This window comes from Strongylocentrotus purpuratus, unplaced genomic scaffold (genome assembly GCF_000002235.5).
Source record: "Strongylocentrotus purpuratus isolate Spur 01 unplaced genomic scaffold, Spur_5.0 spur5_scaffold_14, whole genome shotgun sequence".
Classification (NCBI taxonomy): domain Eukaryota; kingdom Metazoa; phylum Echinodermata; class Echinoidea; order Camarodonta; family Strongylocentrotidae; genus Strongylocentrotus; species Strongylocentrotus purpuratus.
This window is the reverse complement of record NW_022145599.1, coordinates 4,403,990-4,424,515: the sequence shown is the minus strand read 5'-3', so window position 1 is coordinate 4,424,515 and position 20,526 is coordinate 4,403,990. Positions and strand designations below refer to the sequence as shown.

Here is a 20,526-nt window from a genome sequence, read left to right as displayed (position 1 = left end):
TAGTCTGATTTTTCAGACCATTGTATGAATGGTCGTACATTTTAGATTCAATCGGTTTAATTTTGGCCATTACAAGAAGTGGGTTATTGTTGTAGACAAATGCTCATGTACCCTTTCAGCTCATTTTATGTTTGTTATTACCAAAGATGAAAAAAAGCCAGTCCGTCACTCAATAGTGTCTGACAGTGAAGTCTAGCAAGTAAACGGGTTTCCTTGCATAATTTGAATATTGGGACACTGCTAACGTTTAAATTTCACAGATAGGACATAGTGAATTATTCATAATTCCTACAAAGTTCTACAGAATTTGATGTTGGCTGCAAAAGGGACATATATCTTTAAGCTACAGTTTCTTGTTTAAATGGAGGCAATATGGGTGCCACTTCCAGCACACAAAACTGAAGAAATCAACAAGAATAAATGCCCCTGACACATTTCATATTATCAACCTTCATACACATGTAGGCTATGTGTCTGATGTGGTTAATGTTTGCAATATGTTACAATGATGAGAGGATATCCTTTATATTTCCAATTAATGTTCTCCAAGTGAAGTGGAAGACATACAGACGGTTTAAATAGGATATGTAACAGCTGTGACATCCTAGATATTGATCAATCTAAATATGTTTAAATGTTAGCATAAAGGTCTAGTCCTATGCTTAGCTTTGCACAGGGAGTAAGCAGTAATAGAATTTAATGGTTTAGGGGTAGGTCTACACAAAAGACACAAGCTTTGTTTTGTCAAATTTCCATCTTAAAACAGAGTTGATTTATTTCCTTTTTGTAGTCATTTCTACATTTCAACAAAAAGTTCAGACCAACGTAAAATAAAAAATTGTTGTATGGAAATATCAGAGTCAAAATCAAATTAGAAATACCTTTGAAAAAAAAGCTCGTTTTAAAAGATGAAGACAGGCTTGTGTTAATGTGAACAAATCATGGCTGTAGGCTACTGAATACAAGCACTGTTATCCAAACATACATCTAATTAGGCCTACAAACATGAATATGCGTCCTCTTTTATCTTGGAGAGTGGACAGGGGGTCATTACAACCCCCTACAAGCACCCCTGTGGACAATCCTAGGTCACATTAATGCTCCAGATTGAGCCCATCTGGGTCCCATTAATGCACCCACTTGACTGCAGTCAGACTTCATCAGACCTTTCCCCGTCAAGGATGATAGCGAAGACCAAACTTCACGTCTGCTTGAGTCAGATAAATCAAGAATAGGTTGGTCTTCGGTTCAACTTCAAGAAAGCTTACATTTATTTTCAAGCAAGAAGGCATCATGGGAAGGCCGATGAAAGGGTAGGAAGCATCATCGGAACCTTGATAAAACCAGAGAGTTATATTAACTCCTTGATGAAAAGGCCCAGTGAGATATTAGAACTCAAGCTTTTTTTAAAGATTCCTCTTGAACTTGAAGCTGAAGTGAAATGAGATCCATGTTGTGCTGAGTCACAGATCATGCTCTGCTTGATAAGAACATACTGGGGAATAGGTTGCTATCAGAAGACGTCAATTAACAAACCACCAAACTCTTTACACGACTTCGCAACCTTAATTTCTAACTCATTGCCTGACACTACGTCAGACAGCCCGCAGTATATCTTATTTGTGGAGAATGCCAACATATTGGAATACTCAAATATTTCAGCTTGGTCATGAACTCTCTCTCTATCTCTCTCTCTCTCTACCTTGATATTGTAATGTTCAATGCCCAGCTTTTGATGTTTCATGGGCGGTGAAAGTCTTAACCTGTCTATCTTTCCCTCCTTCTTTTGTTTACCCCCCCCCCCCCTCTCCTCTGTCTGTCTGTCTGTCTCTCTCTCTCTCTCTCTCTCTATCTGACTCTCTCTCTCTCTCTCTATCTACCTTTGACTCTCTCTCTGCATGCCTGTCTCTCTTGCTCTACCCTTCTGCCTTTATGTCTCTCTTGCCTTACTCTTCTCTCTCTCTCCCTCTCCCCCTCTCTCTCTCCCCTCTCTCTCTCTCTCTCTCTCTCTCTCCCCTCTCCCTCTCTCCCCCTCTCTCTCTCTCTCTCTCTCTCTCTCTCTCTTTCTATCTCCCTCTCTTCCCTCCCCAGTCACTTTACTCTTCCATGACCAATGTTAGACAACCGATGTCAATTTCGGGACACGTCTAAAAATCTAAAATGGTTTAACGTACATGGAGAATAATTCCAAAATATCGAGAAAAAAGGCATGACTGCGTAGTTAGAACACCTGCAGGAAAAACTACATTAGCACACATGCAGTTTGGTATATCTATTATCTATCAATAAATAAGTAAAGTTGAAATAAGTATGTTGAAATGGATAAGGGTTGAATGGATGGACCAGATCTTCATATCCTGGTACGACTATTACTGCATTCTGCCTACCAGTACATTAAACAGGTGGATTTATTACAGGTCTGAAGAACAGTCCAACCCTGTTCTTCTCTTTTCTATCCATGTCCTTTTCCCTTTAAAGTTCTTCTTCGGTTTGTAATTGTTTTTATTCAGAAATTTGCCAGTTCCTTAACCTTCTAATCTCTATTCTGTTAAAGTACTCTTTAATTTTCCCTCCTTTCAGCTCATTTTCCCAATCCTGAAGTCTCAAATATTATATTTTTTAACTTCTATCTCCACTTCCCCCAAAAGAATCTGTAAATTTTGAGTTCTTTCAATGATTTCTACTTCTGCAAATCGCCTTTTTCTTTCTTCAAAGTTTTATTATTTGAATAACCTAGCTTAATTGATTCATATCTAGACTTATGAATGAAGAAAAAAGAATCACAATACATTTACATAGCAGCAATACATTCAAAGTCTAGTACCTATCTCAACTAACTTATCGTTAACATTTCCTTATCAATGTCAATGAACTTAAAATATTTCCAGAATTTTCTAAACTAAGCATTTCTGTATCCTTGAACCCATCAATTGGAAGTCATTTTTTAATTCTTTTTTTGCTCTTCACTTATTTCTCTAATTACTTTTATCATGTCATTCTCCCTGAAATTCAAGTCTCTTACCATTAACAAAACTATTTCATATCTCACATCCTATTTGCCTTGCTCCTTCTCTACATCTCTCTCGAACCCTACCCCCCTTTTTTTTTCTTCCCCCCATCTCAATTTTCCTCTAATCCCCACCCAACGTTTTACTTTAAAACTCAAGAAATCGGGCACTGGTGGGAAATTGTAGCTGTAACTTTTCACAGGGCATTTAAATCACCAAACACTTTCACATGCGCTGGAGTATATAAATGAAGTCCCATCGAACATCTTCATCCGCCAGAGTCTTAGAATACCAAGACTCTACCAAGCATCTGGAATTCTCCTGAGAATCTCCTGATCTATGCGGTGGATGATGAAGAATCCTACTTCTCCACATTTTCTCCCACTCATCATCAAATCATGATCCTCTCTAGAGAAAACCCCTCCTGAAACCCCTGTCACATTGAAGAGACCAACACACTATCAGATAATAACAAATGAATAGCTATGAATGGATCGGTTGGGCCGGAGTCAGTTTTGGAATCAGTTTGGCAGTGTGACTGGGATAGGAAGGAGAACAAGAGGAGGTTGTGATGAAGATCAAGATTCTAGGAGCTAGAAACCCACTTCATCTCCAGGGATTCCAACCATCCTTCCCTGTAAACATGAATGATTTAAAGCCCCACTGCACTATAGCTACTTGCGCCCTCTATATAGCAAACAATGCCTAATCGGTGACCATTGGTCCCACATGGTCCCCTTTTTCCTTTGCTAATTGACAAGTGATTTGATCAGATAACCACCTGTCGGTGACCATGCAGGGAGGTCTAATCCCTCCTGGCCAAACTATAGAGCAGTGGGGCTTTAAGCAAGTGCTGAATGGTGAAAGTGGACAACAAGTGATAGAGGATCTCCTAACTTCCTACAAGACATGGGACAATCGCAACTAAGCCATTCATTCACAATTAAACACTCTATTCCAAGAATGAGGTATAGTTGGAGGGGGGGGGGTGAGCAATCGGGCTGGAAGAAAAATCCTTCCTGAAGAAATCTGGTTACCATGCCAAAAAGTCTCTTCAATCAAATTTGCAGAATTCTAAGGACTAAAACCCAAGTTTGTGGTGGCCACAAACGATCAACTCCATACAGTAGAGTCTCCTCTTTATTCTGCATCTTGACCCCCTCTGGTCTGCCTAAACCTTATACCTCCAGTGGACAGTCACTTAGGGGTTCGCCAAAAATCTTGTCCACACTGACCAGCGCCCCGTCGCATAAAACTCACCTTTGATGGTAACTTTGCCATCAATGGCAACTACCATGGTAACAGGGCTCAACAGCCAATACAAATCAAGGTTTCCATGGTAGTTACCATTGACGGCAAAGTTACCATCAATGGTAAGTTTTGTGCAAAGTGGGCAGGTCAGTACTACCAATATTAAGCAACTTTGGTGCACTCCATAAAAAAATTCTCAAAGTAAACAGGGTCTAAGAAATTATCGGGGTAAAGCAAAGATTATCTATTTTTTAGAAGGTTTAGAGTCCAATGAAGAGGGGAAAAATCATTACCTGGCACTTTGATGATCATGCCTACATAACTTCCTGTATTAGATCATCTTGGGATATGTCTAACCTCATACTTCCTCCTATGATAGCTAGCATGGTCAAGCCAAGACTTTTATAATAAAGATTCTCAACAAAAGGATTAGTTTCTTCTTCTATCGTCCCAGACCCAGTTCAAGAAAGACTTCCTTTCGTCCTCTTGCTAACCTTTCCAGTTTATAATTTTCAATCTTTTATATGATAGTTTGAGCCTTTCTCTTTCCACCGCCATCATGAATCGTTTTCACATTCTAGAATAAAATATAATTTCTGTCTTTGAAAAACACCATATCAGCATGTCAGCTGCAAGCATTAAGGCACTCACTACCAGGAATTAATTCCTTGAAATGCTAGAGCGCCACAATGACAGCACACCTAAAGCCGGGGTAATAATCTCCAAGTTTGGAAGCGCTTAGAGACTTGTAATTTGCGCTATATAAAAGCTGAGTATTATTATTATTATTATTAACGATATATAGCTCTCAACAGCCTTCTTGCCGGTCAGCAAACAATTATGCGGCCTAGCATGACGCCCTGCTAATTTTAATATTCTATAGAACTAAAAAAATAGATACCATTGTTACATGTTTAAAATAAAAATGACCGTGTGATAGTCTGGTCATGCTATAAAGCAAATCCAAGCTGACTGACAACTGGAAAAATATTTGCAATTCAGGGTAATGTATTTTATTTTTACCAGTCTACTGTCAGTCTGTTATGGTATTGTTGGTTTTAATAATAATAATAATAATACTCAGTTTGTATATAGCGCTTATTACAATCACTAAGCGCTTCCAAACTTGAAGATTATTACCCCGGCTGTGGTATGATGATCAAAGTTTCATTGACCAGTGTCCAAAACCTGCGAGCTTTTCTCATAACTTATATCTGAATATTTGAAAGGTGAAGCAATGATCAAGCATACCCTTTAGAATTCAAAACTGTGATATTTGCTCAATGGAATAACTTCATTTTAATACAACTGTTGTCTACTGGAATCCTTGTGGGTATATTACCCTATGGCCTACTCATTTCTGAGTCAATAGTTTGAAGCAGTTGGAAATGATTCTTTGAAGAGGTACAAAAACTGGTTATCAGACAGGTTATTACACAGACAGGGAAGTGACGGAACTTTAATTCAAACTCTTGAGGGGCACAACCATATACTATCAGTCTACAGCTCCTATTGTCCTGAGAAACTAGACAACATGGTGAATGACAGCCAAACTGCCTTCTCCAAAACATGGTCTTCTTTTCTACGTGTCGTGATTTCACCAATGATATTCAGTTAGCATTCATTACAATTGTCATGGAACAGGAACAAATATAAAAGCATTATTCCAAAGCAGCATGCTGGTCTGTCAACATCCTTTTCATGGCCGGTTGTATTTGTACAGATTACCCGTTTGGTGAATACAGGGTTGACAATGAACCAGAAATACACACACGCGGCCTGTCCTCATCAGCTCGAGATTGCAAAATAGCCAGCTATTTCTGATTTGGGAAATAATCCCAAAGTTACAAATCGTGTCTTCATCAGCTCGAGACTTTACCTCGAAACTTGAAACTCAAGCTCAAGATATTTTGCTCAGCATTCGCGCATATAGTGCGAGTCTTCGGGCTGGTGAAGATATTTTGCCAAATAGCGGGATATTTTGCAAACTAACCAAGATATCTTGGGATGATTATCTCGACCAAATATCTTGCTAATTGCAACTTCAGGCTGGTGAAGACGCAAACTAATTGGATGATTTGCGATCATGATAACTAAAATAGCGGGCTATTTGGCAATCTCGAGCTGATGAAGACAGGCTTATAGAATCAAGACAAATCATCTTCTTTGAGCTTCCTGCAAGAAACCAATTCTATTTGACTAAAAAAATCAAGGTGTGAATCTAAACACTGATTGGCGGAAAGGTCCTCTGGTGTTTGTTTATAACCTTGAGCAAATGAAACCATACACATTGTTTCGGAGCTCTAGTATATGTTATCGGAAGATCCAACACATTTCTACTATTTACAGTAACCTCCGTCTTCAAACAATGTCACACGTTCGGATTCATTCAATTCTATACATCCATTTCTATACAAAAAAAATCTATTGATCAACCATTCCCCTGAGTGACATGTGTGACAAAATGTTTTTCAACTTGTGGGAATAACATGAACAATGTCCAGGGTTTTCCTTTTCTTATCCTTTGTTTTGGTGGATATCTACATATATTATGTGCTGGGAAAATGTAATCTCTCCAGTAATATGATGAAACACTACACTCTCGTCTATTTATTACAACTGAAAAAAGTGCACATACTCTCCTTCATACTACCAAAATTAGTTACATCGTGAGCATGTACTAATGACTGGCTAGCTGTAATGTCAAATGACCTCTTTAAAACAAATTCTATATACCCCGGTACAACATTTTTAAATGTAATATCGTTATATAAACAGTATGTTTATTACTATCGCTATGACGATTCTATACACCTTTCTTTGTACTCAGAAGTATGAACAGGCCAGCAAGAAAAGAGCTTACGTGATCTTTAATACAACCATTTTGTTTGAGATTTGGAATCCATAACAACCCACGCCTACGTGTGATACGTGTTCAAACCAACAACACACTGCATCGGTTTGGAGTAAAAAATGAGTCAACGTGTTTAAACCAATAACATATTTATGTATCCGTTAGAGTAAAACGAGTAAATAGAACGGGTAAACATGTCAGGATTTATATTCAAAGCCTTTCTTTTCAGCCTTTAGTAGTAGAGGGTACAGGTTAATTCACAACAATATGATACAAATATACTCTAATGATAATGAAATGGAAAAGTTGTTGTGATACAAATATCTTTCTTTCTTTTTCCTGTTCTTTCCATTTCTCCCATCCACTCTCTCACTCTTTCTTCCTCACCTATCTCTCCTTCTCTTTCCTTCCCTCTCTATTGCTCTCTCCCTCTTCCTCGTTCTCTCTCCCCTTCTCTCATCCTCACTTTTCTTTTTTTATCTCTCTACAATCTATATTTCTAACATTTCCTTGATTTCTCTGTATACTGGAAGAATTAAGAATTTTGTAGAAAAAAATTACTAATGAAAAGTAATGGTTACATCAAACAGGAGAACGTTATTGAGACATTTTCCTGTAAAACTGAAGTAAGATACCAAACATACATTTGGAGACCAAACAGTTTCATATTAGATTTAGGGTTATAGTTAAGCAAAGTGGTGGGTCCTCAGTTGAGATCAGGGATTCCAGTAATGTATGGAACAGACCAAGGGGCCCGTGCAAGTGTCATAGGAGCATTTGTGGTATCATCATTCCTAGGCCCTGTTTCACAAAGACTAAGATCGACTTTAAGTTGGACTTAACTATGACAGGCCATTCATGCCACTGGTTGCTCTCACTATTGGTCTCATGATTATGATCTTTAGATATCTTTTCCTTCAATAATGAACCATCAAAAAATGTAAATTCTGTAGATTTGTGACCACGATTTATATGTCCCTTCAAAGACCAATGCCAGTAAATGGTTAGAGCAAACAGTGGCATGAACGGCCTGCCATAGTTAAGTCCAACTTATAGTCGATCTTAGTCTTTGTGAAACACCCCCTGGAGATCAGCTTCTAACATGGAATCCAAAGACTTGATAAGAATAGCATACCTTGCATAGACCATCATCTTGGTAGCTAGTGCCTTGCTGATGCAGAACCCTGCCCCTCCAGTCGCAAACCAAAATGATACTCTCTGATGGTAAAAAAAAAAAAAGACAAATGAAAGGAGAGAATAAGAATTCATAAAATTATGAGGAGTATAAAGAACTTATGGGTATGTGTGAATCATAAAAATCAGCACCATATAATTCAATGATAGATAAAGAGAGGTAATACAAAATTATGGGATTCGATATAAAACCAAAAGCAGATATCCTTTTGAGGTTACCTGTTAAGTTACACCCTAACCCACAATGAGATATGAACTTTAATAAGAGGATTATTATTCTTTCTCTCACACTTTCTTACAAAGAAAGAATAGGATCAAAAACATCAAATAAATAGAGCAAGAAATGCAAGGACACCTACTATTTGTTAGATTTTGTATTGATTGATGATGGAACAATCAGAAAATTTGGTAACCTTTCTGAATTCATCTATGATTCTTCTTTGAGTTCTTTTATATTTAACAGCAGAAAATCCCCTTTCGTTTCAGCGCTATATCTCCGGTGGACCATGTCTGTTTCTATTGTATCGATAGCTTCCGTCTTACAATACTGTTTGCAAAATGACTACAAAGACGTTTTATGATTGCTCATCATCAAATCCGAGTATCGTGTGAAATTCTCTCCTAATACCATGTACTTCAAGATCATTTTAAATCCCTAATTTTTTTCCCCTGACGTCATAATCTGTCTATAGCAAATCTAACTTTTTCTTCTGTTGACATCTACTGTGTAGATCAATTTGTTTAAAGTGTTGGAAAACTGATGTTAGAAAAAAGAAAGTCAAAGTGGTTTTATTAGCCCGGTCTTCCTGCGCGCCCTGCAATTAATTTACTTCAGCATTGCCTGTACCCATTTATTCACCTGGGTAGAGTGTGGCAAATGTGCTTGGACTAATGTCTTGTCAAACGACGTTAGCGCCGGGCTGGGATTTGGACCCTCAACCCTTAGCTTGAAAGTCAAGTGAATGAACCACTAAACCATGACACCTCCACAAAATGATTATTGTCAAAGATAAATGTACTTTCTTTTGTTTATATGCATTTATGGCTTGAAATTTCAGTTTTCATCTGAAATTTCTTTTGCAGAAATATATAATTTTTCTTCCTGTATGGCTTCATGCTACCCCAACAGAGATGGTATTGACTTTTGTGTCAGTTCATTTTCAATGCCTTTAAGCAATTTACTACAAGAAAGGCAAACATTATCATGATGGATAGATCTCGTTAATTCTTCTTTTATCAATCTCCTTCCCATTCAACGTCCTATGCCTGATTGACTATGACACAATCGAGTAATCTTTTGATAAATAAAAGTCAAGCAATTTTAATTTGGAGTGAAATGAGCTGATAGTAGGTTTAACTTCCTCATTCTTCCAACATCTTTATAAGCACCGTTTTATTATTATTATTAACGTGTGCAAGTTTAACGCATTACCTCAAGAATCAACTAATAATTGAACATTTGTCATGCTCATGAGAAAGAAACAATAATGTACTCAACGAACCACTTGCAGTGACATAAAACATCTCAATCAGAGGAGAGAGCAATGCTTATTCCGTTTATCATAAAACTTCATTTATCTCTTTTTGAATTTTCAAAATGAATGAACATTACAGTTTTCTTCTGATAAAAGTATTGCACTTTTTCAGGGTCCTTTGCATTGACTGAAAATTCTGAACTTGAGCACAATGGTGCTTTTTATTCTTGTGATTCTTTAAATAAATCTGCTTTTTAAGTTTCCTTCATTATGACGTGTGTTTATTGTGTCTCTCCCTGTGAGTGAAATCACATTTTATTCCTTATTGCTGGATTAATTAAGTTACTGTACTAAAACATAATCTTTACTTTCTACCAAAATGAAATGAAACTGCCCATTACAATGTGGATTTTACATTAAGTTTTTTATTTGAACAATGTTTTTTCAAATTGGTTTTTCTGTAATGTAAATGAGCCAAGAGATTCCTCCAGAAATGGCTCATGCCTCCACTTCCTGGCTTCTTTAATCATTCTCCTTGATATAATCTCTGCTTCGTTTCCTCTGCTTGATCCCATCTTTCGTTTCTGTCTTACCAAACCTCAATCCCTTCAAGGAAACCTCGCTGGCAGAAGACTCCATTATGATCTTGAACAAATCGCAGTAGAATGAAGCTACTTGCAGGAAAATGGTGCATACATCATCACATAAATGTGGCTTGCTCTAACTTAGTAATAGGTTACTTTCCCAGTCTTTACCAAGACTGGGATAGGTTCTTACCTGATTTGTGTCTCTAACTAAAGCTTCTATAGGATGACTGAGGCTTGCTCTAACTCAGTAATGGGTTACTTTACCAGTCTTTACCAAGACTGTGATAGGTTCTTACCTGATTTGTGTCTCTATCTAAAGCTTCTATAGGATGACTGAGGCTTGCTCTACCAAGGTAATGATCTTGATTATGATCAAACTGCCTGAGTAACTTCATCAGCTCTGGTACATTGAGATAGTTGTCATCATCAACATGACATAACCACCTGAAAGATTGAATTAAAGCATGAAAACATGTTGTATATTGCTTCTATACACAATGGCTGATGTCTGGTCTGATGAACTGACACATTTAGAAATAGAGAGGGGACAGGGAGAGAAAGGAAGATGGGGGAAAGGAGACAAGGAGAAGGGGTGGAGAAGGGGAGGGGAGGGAACGGAAGGAGGGGAGGGGAGGGGAGGGGAGGAAAGGAGGGGAGGGGAGGGGAGGGGGGAGGGGAGGAGGGGAGGGGAGGGGAGGGGAGGGGAGAGGGAAGGGAGAGAGTGGATGGGAAGAGAGGGCTAAATGGGGAGGGGATAGGGGGAGAAGGGATAGGGAAGAGATGAAGCTTTAATTAGGCACTACTCAACCTTTATTAATAATGCTTAAGTTTCATATACAGTTTATTTGACCTGTCAGTTTTTTGATCGACAACTTTAATCAAGCCCTTCGCAGCTAGATCAAGATTGCAAGAGTAAAGAACATTGAAGGTTAATGCAGTAATGTCACGTAGAACATGGTAATCTTCACTGAGTGATGGATGATGAAGCTCTGCGCCCTAAACTTATGACTGATAATCTTGGCTTAGGGACCCTGATGATTCAATACAGTACTAAGCTAGTCGCAGTCACGGAAGTCACAAGACAACTACTATAATGGTAGATTGTAAATAGTAGCCAATAATGTAAGACAAAATCATAAGTTTCTTTGGTAAAGAAATGCATGCAAAACTTGAACAATTGCTCAATAGCTTTGAGAAATAAAACCCAATAAATTGACCATCTAATAGAAGTCACTTTGGATATATTTTCCCGAACCACAATAATCTCTAGCTTATATTGAATTATTTTACATTTCCTATAGAATGAATAACATTACTACCAATTAGACCGAGAATTGTTCTTTCCAGGAGTCTTCTAAAGTGACTGACTTTCTCGACAGTCCAACTGCCTCTAGGTCAAAGATTATCTCAGAAAGCAGGCAATTATATACAAGTAAGTATTGGGAAAATCAGCTGGAATCCACTTTAAAATCGCTGCAAGTCTGGGGTTCCTGTTACAGAACTATCACAAGAAAGTACTTATTAGGTTCCTTGCAATAATAAGAATTGACAATAAAAGTCAGAATTTTAATAAGGATTCCACTTTAAATTGCTGCAAGTCTGACGTTTGTGTTACAGAATTCTCATAAGAAATATGGTAATAGGTTCTTGAATTAATATGAATTGACACAACAAACATGTAATGTAAAAAATTTAAGTAGATTAATAATGAAAGAAGAAACATTTTACAGCTTTAAACTAAGTCCACTGTACATTTTATTAATTATGATGTCTATACTACAAATTGTACAGAACTATAATGGAGAACAAATAATGATTTATGAATATATTGAATAATTGGTTCTTCAAATTTTAGAACTGCAGATAAATAATGCAGTTATTTAAAACAGAGTCCACTTTGAATCACTCATGCCCACCAGTCTGAGTTTTGAATTCAGGATTGAGGTTATCAGATTGTTGAAATATTGGGAAAATTAATGAAAAATGCCTTTATAAAATCACAGAAAGTATGGGTTTATATTACAGAACTTTAATTAAGAGGATGAACGTATCAGGTTCTTATCTTAATAGATACATATTGATAGTAGGTCCTATAACAAAAGTGGTTCACATTACTGCTTCAACAAGCAACAAGATGTATTGATAATGTGAAATCGATACGATTTTATCATCAAATCTAATGTATAAAAGCTTGTTTAGATCCATTACAGAATAACAAAGTACCTGTTGATAGAAATTAAAGAAAACAAAGAAGGGTATCAAACAAAAATGGAATTGAGAAGGAAACCAGTTTTAAAACTGATTAAAAGCATAAAAAGGACAGGTTCATGAGGGGGGAATCGTAAGGAAAATACTAAGTAGATAATTTAAATGATTCAATGTCGAAAAGAGATTCTCACCTTTTATCAGATTTATAAAACATACTGAAAATCTTGGAGGTTTTACAACACAGGGCCAATCTGTAGAGAAGAGAGGAGAAGAATAAAAACATAAGCCTAACCAAAGATCAAGCACGTTTACATCAAAAAGAAAAACAATTACAAAAGTATGATCTATATTTTTTTTTCAATTTAATTTCTTTACATTAGAAATCAAAATCTATTCATACTTTGAAAGAATAACAATTGAATACATGTATAAAAAACAATCATATACCCGACTGTATCTGTAATCATTATGGATAATTATGGATAAAATTACAATGAATATAATAGACCCGTGGAAAAGCTGAATTGCACTAAAATATTTTCTAAAATATAACCATACCCTTCACTAATTTACCTCACATTTTAGGAGTCTTAACAAAAGAGAATATATGATGACCGATTCATTTCATTTCTTATTGATACCTGAATTGCCTTTACAAAAATGAAATTATCTATATTATTGGGGAAATCCTTACCTTGAGTGTGTTCCTTGGCACTCTGTGTTAACCATGTGACCATCTGAAAACAAAGATAGAATTATGAACATTATTAATACTTCATACACCCTTATGTCTATTTCATTGATCCATTTGAACATGCATGTAACTATATCTTGAAAATAGGATTATATCTTGAAAATAGAATTATATACATTAAATCTCTCAATCCAGTCATCCTCTACATATTTGGTGACTGGATTCATGGTTTGACAGCCAGAAGGGCATTAACTCATATTATTCTACATTAAAGCCTCACTGTACTACTTGTAGCTACTTGCGCCCTCTATATAGCAAACAATGCCTAATCGGTGCCTGTTGGTCCCCCATGATCCCCTTTTTCTTATGTTAAGTAAGAGCTGATTTGATGAGATAACCACCTGCCAGTGACCATGCAGGGTGGTATAATCCCACCTGGCCTAACTAGGGCAGACAGGCTTTAAGTGACATCTTTTTGGCTGTTCATAGATGATAATACTGCTAACAATAAATTTTATAGTTCTTTTTATCACAAGACAAGTCCATAACTATGGCCTAACTCAATAGGAATTACTCATAAAAAATCAAACACAAATGACGAATTGCATTTGTGTCATGTAATAACATTTCAAATGGTCACTGTGAATAAAGGCAAAATGACCTTTAAGTGACCATTAGAGTCATATTGACCACAGACACCAATGGGTGTTGTATCATGATGCAAACTGACCAGAGGAAATGAAAATCGGAAGGCTCGATCCAGCCGATTGTCAAAGGTCGGTCAAGAGTCGCCCAGGCCTAGTTTCCTAGAGACACCACGGTTCTACAATTTGTTCTTGGCAAACACTGGTATCACCGTCACGCTATCCAAACACAATCAAAAATGGTAATTTTAAAATACCTTTCCCTATACCTCATAATAATTCTAACCAAAGACTTCTAGAAAAGGGATTACATTGAGTAGGAGGAAGTTCAAGGGTGTTTGTTCATCATATTTTGACTGGATGGATCAAAGGATGGATCAAAGGACGGACAATCATCTTCAGAGTCGGCAAACACTCCCTCTCTTAGGAGTCTTCAAGAAATCCACCAGGACAACACACAACCTTACTAGTCAATATTGGTAGGCATTCCCCCGAGGCTATGTCACAGGTTGCATAGGAATTGGAATGCTATGATACGATTAATATTTTAGAATTCATCAGAATCGGTGCATCTCTCAAAGAGCCCCGCCTTCATGTTTTGACGGAAATAATTGGTCCTCTCTTTCGTATCTTCAACATGGATGATAGAGTATTTGCACTGCGAAGTACTGAATATTTTAACTGTTCTTCTCTTAGCTGTCATTCATTTTGACAAGTTTAATTGTCATAAGTGGTACGTGAAATCACCTCTTGTTATTACAAAAAAGACTCAGTTGAGAGGCAACAAGGATTGAATGTGATGTAGTGAGACCAGACTAAGTGTCTGTTTTTTTAAATAAATATATATATATATATATATATATATTGGTCTTGAAAAAATTCTAAATGAATCTTATCAAAGCATTCCTCCTATAAGTCTGGACTACACAAACACCACCAATTGCCCACTAGGTTTTCAAATTTGTTATACATACATAATTTTCCATTTCGATTCTCAATTACATTTCTAGCTTTTCACAGAGTCCATCATATACCCCTGTTAAATTAACTCTGAGTAGAGGTCAATAAACAGAGGCACTTCACAACAATATTGATCACTTCTTTTTCAAAGAAAAGAGTTAAAATACCATCACGAACCATCGAGCACGCATCTGATCTCACCGACCGACCAACAACTCACTATTTGTTCCTGGATTACAAATAAAGCTACCTGATGATCCATTGAGTTACCTTTGATTGATCATAATAAGAAGTATACAATTCTACCTGCTCTCCATTTTAGTGAATAAAGACAAGTTTGTCTGAATCACTTGATGATAATGGGGCACAAAAGAATGTTAATGCAAAGACTTGGTGAAAAAAATTAATCACTGCTTTGCAAACAATTCTACAAACACACAGTGTGTATAGGGTAAAGAGAACAAGTGGTCGTCCAAATACCAGAACAGGTCTTACTTTTACAATACCTCTCAGCCTAAACTAAAAGCTAACCATTAACCTGTCTCATTGAAAAAAGCATAAATTAATCTACTTAACCAGGTGTGACTGCAAACATTAATGGTAGAATTACAAAATGGTCCCTATAACTGATAATATTTACAGAAAAGGGAAATATATTGCACTAAGATCATGACTTGTTAAACTGGATTTTGTCACAATCAAAATCCCCACTCCCCTCCCATTATAGTACAAATACTTGGAGGGAATTGAATGTTTTCCATTGTGGAGACAATTACATTTTCCTCATACATTCTTTTCCCCACAGATCCAAAATGATCTCGGGCTTGGTATTGTAATAGTTTAAAAATTTGACATTGGAACTGTGAAATGGATGATTTGATCAGTTTAAAATGGCACATGTTTTTTCTTTAAGCTCTCCAATAATTGCATTATGTCTAAACATCCACTTATCTCAGGATATTGAGTAACACCACCTTCCGTAAATAAGAGGCTAAGTTTTATTTGTTTAAGGTTTTGGATTGATTTTCCATCTCAATGACATACCAAAGTCACTCTTTACTTGATCCTTTTCTGAATAAATAGGTCCAGAAAAGGAAAACATTGATAAATGTTTGAAACTTTTGCTCAAGACAGTAAAAAAAAAAGGATAGAGGATATTTAAACTGATGAAAAACAATAATTTCTAAGGTATATATTTTGATTAAATTCTTCTGCAGGTCAGCTCACTACAACCATTTGCAGAGGTTGAGCTCTAAGCTCGTTTCATAGACCCAACTAGCTCCTTCTATCCTTGGCCCTTTTCTTCTTCTTGGATAATAAGGACCCCTTAAATTCAGAATAAAACTTTGGGGGAATAGGAATGGACACCAGAGAGTTCTACTAAAATCACAATGAACTCACAAATTACACTACTACATCAAAGTGGGTCAAAAATATTCAGAAGAGTAACAAGAAATATATACTGGTTGGAAAAATTATTTGATGAACATTCCATTGTACTCCTGGGTATCATTTAGGATGATTTGATATTGATTTACTCATAATAACCTCAACCTGTTCTCATTTTTATGAAGGATTTATGAGCGCGTCTCTCCCTTCTCCAGGCTCTGAACAGATGGTAACTATTGAAAACCAGACAAAGGTACAAGCAAATGGGAGTTTTATTGTTTCTTTTATGTTTCAAGTTTCATTTGTGGTGTGTTTTCATTCCATATTTGTTTGTTATTATTGCTATGTTTAGTTAAGTTCACTTGGGACGGTCGTAGTTTTAAACTTTAAGTTTGCGAAACCTCAAAGTATTAAACACGGCCCACTAACTATGAGAGTTTACACAGACAAAAAACAATGTGTATTCAAAGTTTTAAACTACAACCTGTGTAAGCATTCAATTAAAGGGATCGTTTAACACTGTTAAATCTGAGATGCCCTGAAAAGCCCTACGTCTTATCAGTGTCTGTGATATGGTGTTATATTGAAGCCCTAAAAAAATTGCGCTTCAAAATGATCAAGAAGTGCCTCAAAAAAGTAAAAACCTTTGAATGACCAGTTTTACCATACTCGTTTTCCCCAATAGACTGTACTGTTGCTAAACGGTTTTCAAAATTTGTAATTCCAATCATAAATATCTTCATAATCAGACGGGCGATCGGCTTGTACAATTCATGGGGTTCCTGACTGACCTAAAGGTTTTTAATTATTATTGCAACATGAGCTAAATCAAGGATTTTTTTAAAGGATCTAAGACAAAGTTACCGGATCCCTTTTACTACAAGCTGGCAAAACCTTCTAGTAAAATGCATCTCCATGGTTTATAACTTCAAGCCAGAACCCCCTGCGTCTCGTTACGATGTCGACCAGAAGATCAATAATGGTTTGAGTACACTTGCACCTTATTAGTGTGTTCATACGGTCCACCACTACAAGATAACCTCAAAGTTTATAACCATGACCTAAAAACCTTATCTTTATGGACTGCCGTGTGAACATGGCTTTTGTACAGGGTAATTTGCCAGTTTTATCACCTTCTTACTGATGATGATGATAATTCGTCATGCTTCATTATCCTACAATTTTGTCTTTCATATTTCACCATGTTTTTATAAAATTTTTGTAACGTCATCATCCAAATGTATGTGAATAAACTAATCTGTTGATAAATGAGGGCTGTGGTTGAAAGGGTAGGTGTGGGAAACGATGATTCAAGATGAGAACAAAAAAAATATAACATCAAGTAGTTTGCTAAACATGTGCTTTATCTTATGTAGACTTTGGTAGTGGAAACAACACAATACCATGAGAACATCATGGAAGTTGATAAAATATGATGGAAGACAAAAAAAGAGAGAAATTTAACAGCAAGGAAGAACATACAGTAAAAAAAAAATAGTACATAGAAATAAAAAAGAGGTCGGATGAGAAAGCAGGTATGTGAATTAAAATATAAGCAGAAATTAGTTTATTTATGAAGAGATAGAAATATAATTCTGATTTATTGTTGAGAAGACATCAGGAATGTAATGGGGGTGGGCCAGGGTACAAAGAAGATAAATGGAACATCAATTTTAAGTAACGGAACAAGAAAAAAACATGAATTTGACTTACTTGATTTATCCTGATAATCTGAATCATCTACATCGGTGAAAAAGTATGTCTGTAAAATAGAATAAAGAAAGAAAGAAAATTAAACGTTAGCGCACTTCAGCAAATCAAAATACTCCTTCATGAATTTTTTTTAATTGTTATTCCCTTGATATTACATGAGTGGAAGTATACAACTGATATCCATAAATTAAGACATTATTAAAACCTTTATCTTACAGTATGCAATATGAAACAAACATTTATTGTCTTAAAAACGTGATATATTTCTGTAAAATCATTGAATGTCCTTTACATCAATACCTGTACATTTTTACTGAATTACTCAGGTTAATTCTAAGTAGGTCAATACCATTAACAATATCACAATGATTTGACATACCGAAGGTCTTCATTAATTTGAAAGTGCCCCTAGACTATCAAATACTCCCAATCTGATATTTCCTTTCTTGTGTCACTTTTCATTTCCTGCATTTAACACGTTCATTTCCAAAGGTCATGAGGTCATCATTAAATGATGTCATGAAAACCTGCCATGAATATGCGATGATAAAAGTGCAAAATGGAAACTAATCTGAAAATTAATAGCATGATTCATACGGTACTTCCCTGCTTATGCAATTTTTAACAAAAACTCACAGAACACTAGAATATTGCTGTCACATAAATTTGTAGGGTAAATTTGTGTTCAGTTTATGATGCCCATTTTGTTTGTTCAGAGCCAGAAGGGCGATATTTCTGTATTTCTGTATTTCTGACACTGCCCTTCTGGCTCCAAACAGATGATCTATGCTTTTTGAAACTGGGGTACTTCATCTGATGAGAGAGTAGGCATCATTAAGATAAAGTTGAGTTCTGGTCATGTGATTGCATTGTGAAAGAAACGTTGTGGAATCGATCAGAAAAGGTTGATCATCTAGCATGTAAGTATTGGTGTGTAATGCAAGGTTCTGGAATCATCAAAATTTGGCCCAGTCTTGGAAAGTTACAAGCACTGTACACAGAAAGATGTATATGGGACTACGCGATATCTATCCAGTCCAGATATACCAAATATATCAATTAGTAGGAGGTTTCCTGGCAAAGTTTTTATGATCACATGTTTATAGTCAAAACATATTCTTTCACATGATTGGTAATAAGAGTTTCCATTTCATTTTTTTAAGGGGAGGGGGGGCGTTTCCAAAACTGGTCTACCAGTATACCTTTAAACTCATACATGTGTTTGCCATCTTACAAAGAACTAGTGACATTCAGGCTCTCTGTCTCAGCTGACAATGTCTTCTGTTTGGAGCCAAAAGGGCATTAACTCATAAACTTAAACACAGAGTTAATGCCCTTCTGGCTCTCAACAATATGTGACTGTATATTCCCATTGTAATATGTTCAATGAAGGCGGATCTACTTTTAGCAACATTCAATCTCAGGTTTACAGCTAGAACCAATCATCACTTAATAAATCCTTTCCAACAGGGACCCAAGCAGGAAATACATTTTTTTTGTTTTTGTAAAATTTATAAAAATATTCTCACTATTCTGTATCACATGATTTGGAATTCTTCTCCCACAGAACCTCAAGTATGAAAGTATGAAAACATATATATTTCTGTTTTTTTCATCAATATATAAGCGAGGTACTAGGTAGAAAACCAGTCGGATGTAAACAGGTTGTATACTCCCTGCTGAGGCATTGTGGTAGCTAGCATGAGGTTAGAACTGAGATATCGCTCGTTTAATTCTGGCTTATTCAGTCAGAAAATACAATGCCACAATGGAAAATCCCCTCCTCAATAACACTGCCGGTGAATAGAATAGGTGTCGTTTGAGTAAATATCTTTGGGTTCGTCACCGGCCTACAAACAACCTACCCTGATTTTGTCATGTCTAAGCCGCTTCAAAGAGGAAATGAAAGGTGACAGCACTTCTCTCCAACAAGTTCAAGAAATTCAATAGGACTTACTTTAAATTTTAATAAACATAATGACATCATAAAGGTAGATTTGAAGTATGTAATGTCCACAAACCCAAATTATATCCCCGGAAATAATCCTGGTATATATTACAGACACATTTGTTTTTTTAACTTGACATAAATTTCATGAAATGATTATTAAGTACCAGTACATTATTAGACAAACAAAAGTTAAAACCAAACATAAATCCTCACTCACAGTTAGAGCTTCCTTATCTAATCCTAAAGGTGTGATAACATGTGAAATAATCCACGAATCAAAGATTTTGTAAAGTCTGAAAAGTCAATATTATTGCAGACTTCTCTTTGACTGTAAGCAACATGCTGAACTAATGTGAGTCACTTCCTACCGCAATGGTTTAGAGTCTAGATGTTAGGTCTTACAAAAGAAAGATATCAAAAAGAGTGTAACCTTGACGAGCTATGTTGACCTTGGTTCCTTACCTATCCATGCTGTTGTTTGATACTTATTATCCAAAGCTACAGGTGTGCTTCATTCTATTTTTTGATCTTTAATCTCTAAAACTAATTCCCGAATCCTTACAAAGCATCTTTTGACTGTATTTCTGTCTAAATGTAG

The 20,526-nt window shown here is 36.2% G+C and overlaps 1 protein-coding gene across 2 annotated transcripts in view; it reads right to left on the bottom strand.

The window, feature by feature from the left end:
- The window catches only part of LOC578181 (beta-1,3-N-acetylglucosaminyltransferase radical fringe), a 34,798-nt gene extending 16,745 nt beyond the window's left edge, over positions 1 to 18,053 (bottom strand). The window contains exons 1-5 of one of the 2 annotated variants that reach the window (XM_030984007.1): positions 17,978 to 18,053; positions 13,272 to 13,314; positions 12,769 to 12,828; positions 10,666 to 10,813; positions 8,249 to 8,331 (exon numbers count right to left, since the gene is read on the bottom strand). In XM_030984007.1, the coding sequence (XP_030839867.1) occupies positions 8,249 to 8,331; positions 10,666 to 10,813; positions 12,769 to 12,828; positions 13,272 to 13,306 (326 nt within the window). In that variant the 5' untranslated portion in view covers positions 13,307 to 13,314; positions 17,978 to 18,053. The remainder of the gene's footprint in view (positions 1 to 8,248; positions 8,332 to 10,665; positions 10,814 to 12,768; positions 12,829 to 13,271; positions 13,315 to 17,977) is intronic. The other variant, XM_030984006.1, reaches the window with a different exon arrangement.
- Between the last annotated feature and the right edge of the window lie 2,473 nt (positions 18,054 to 20,526).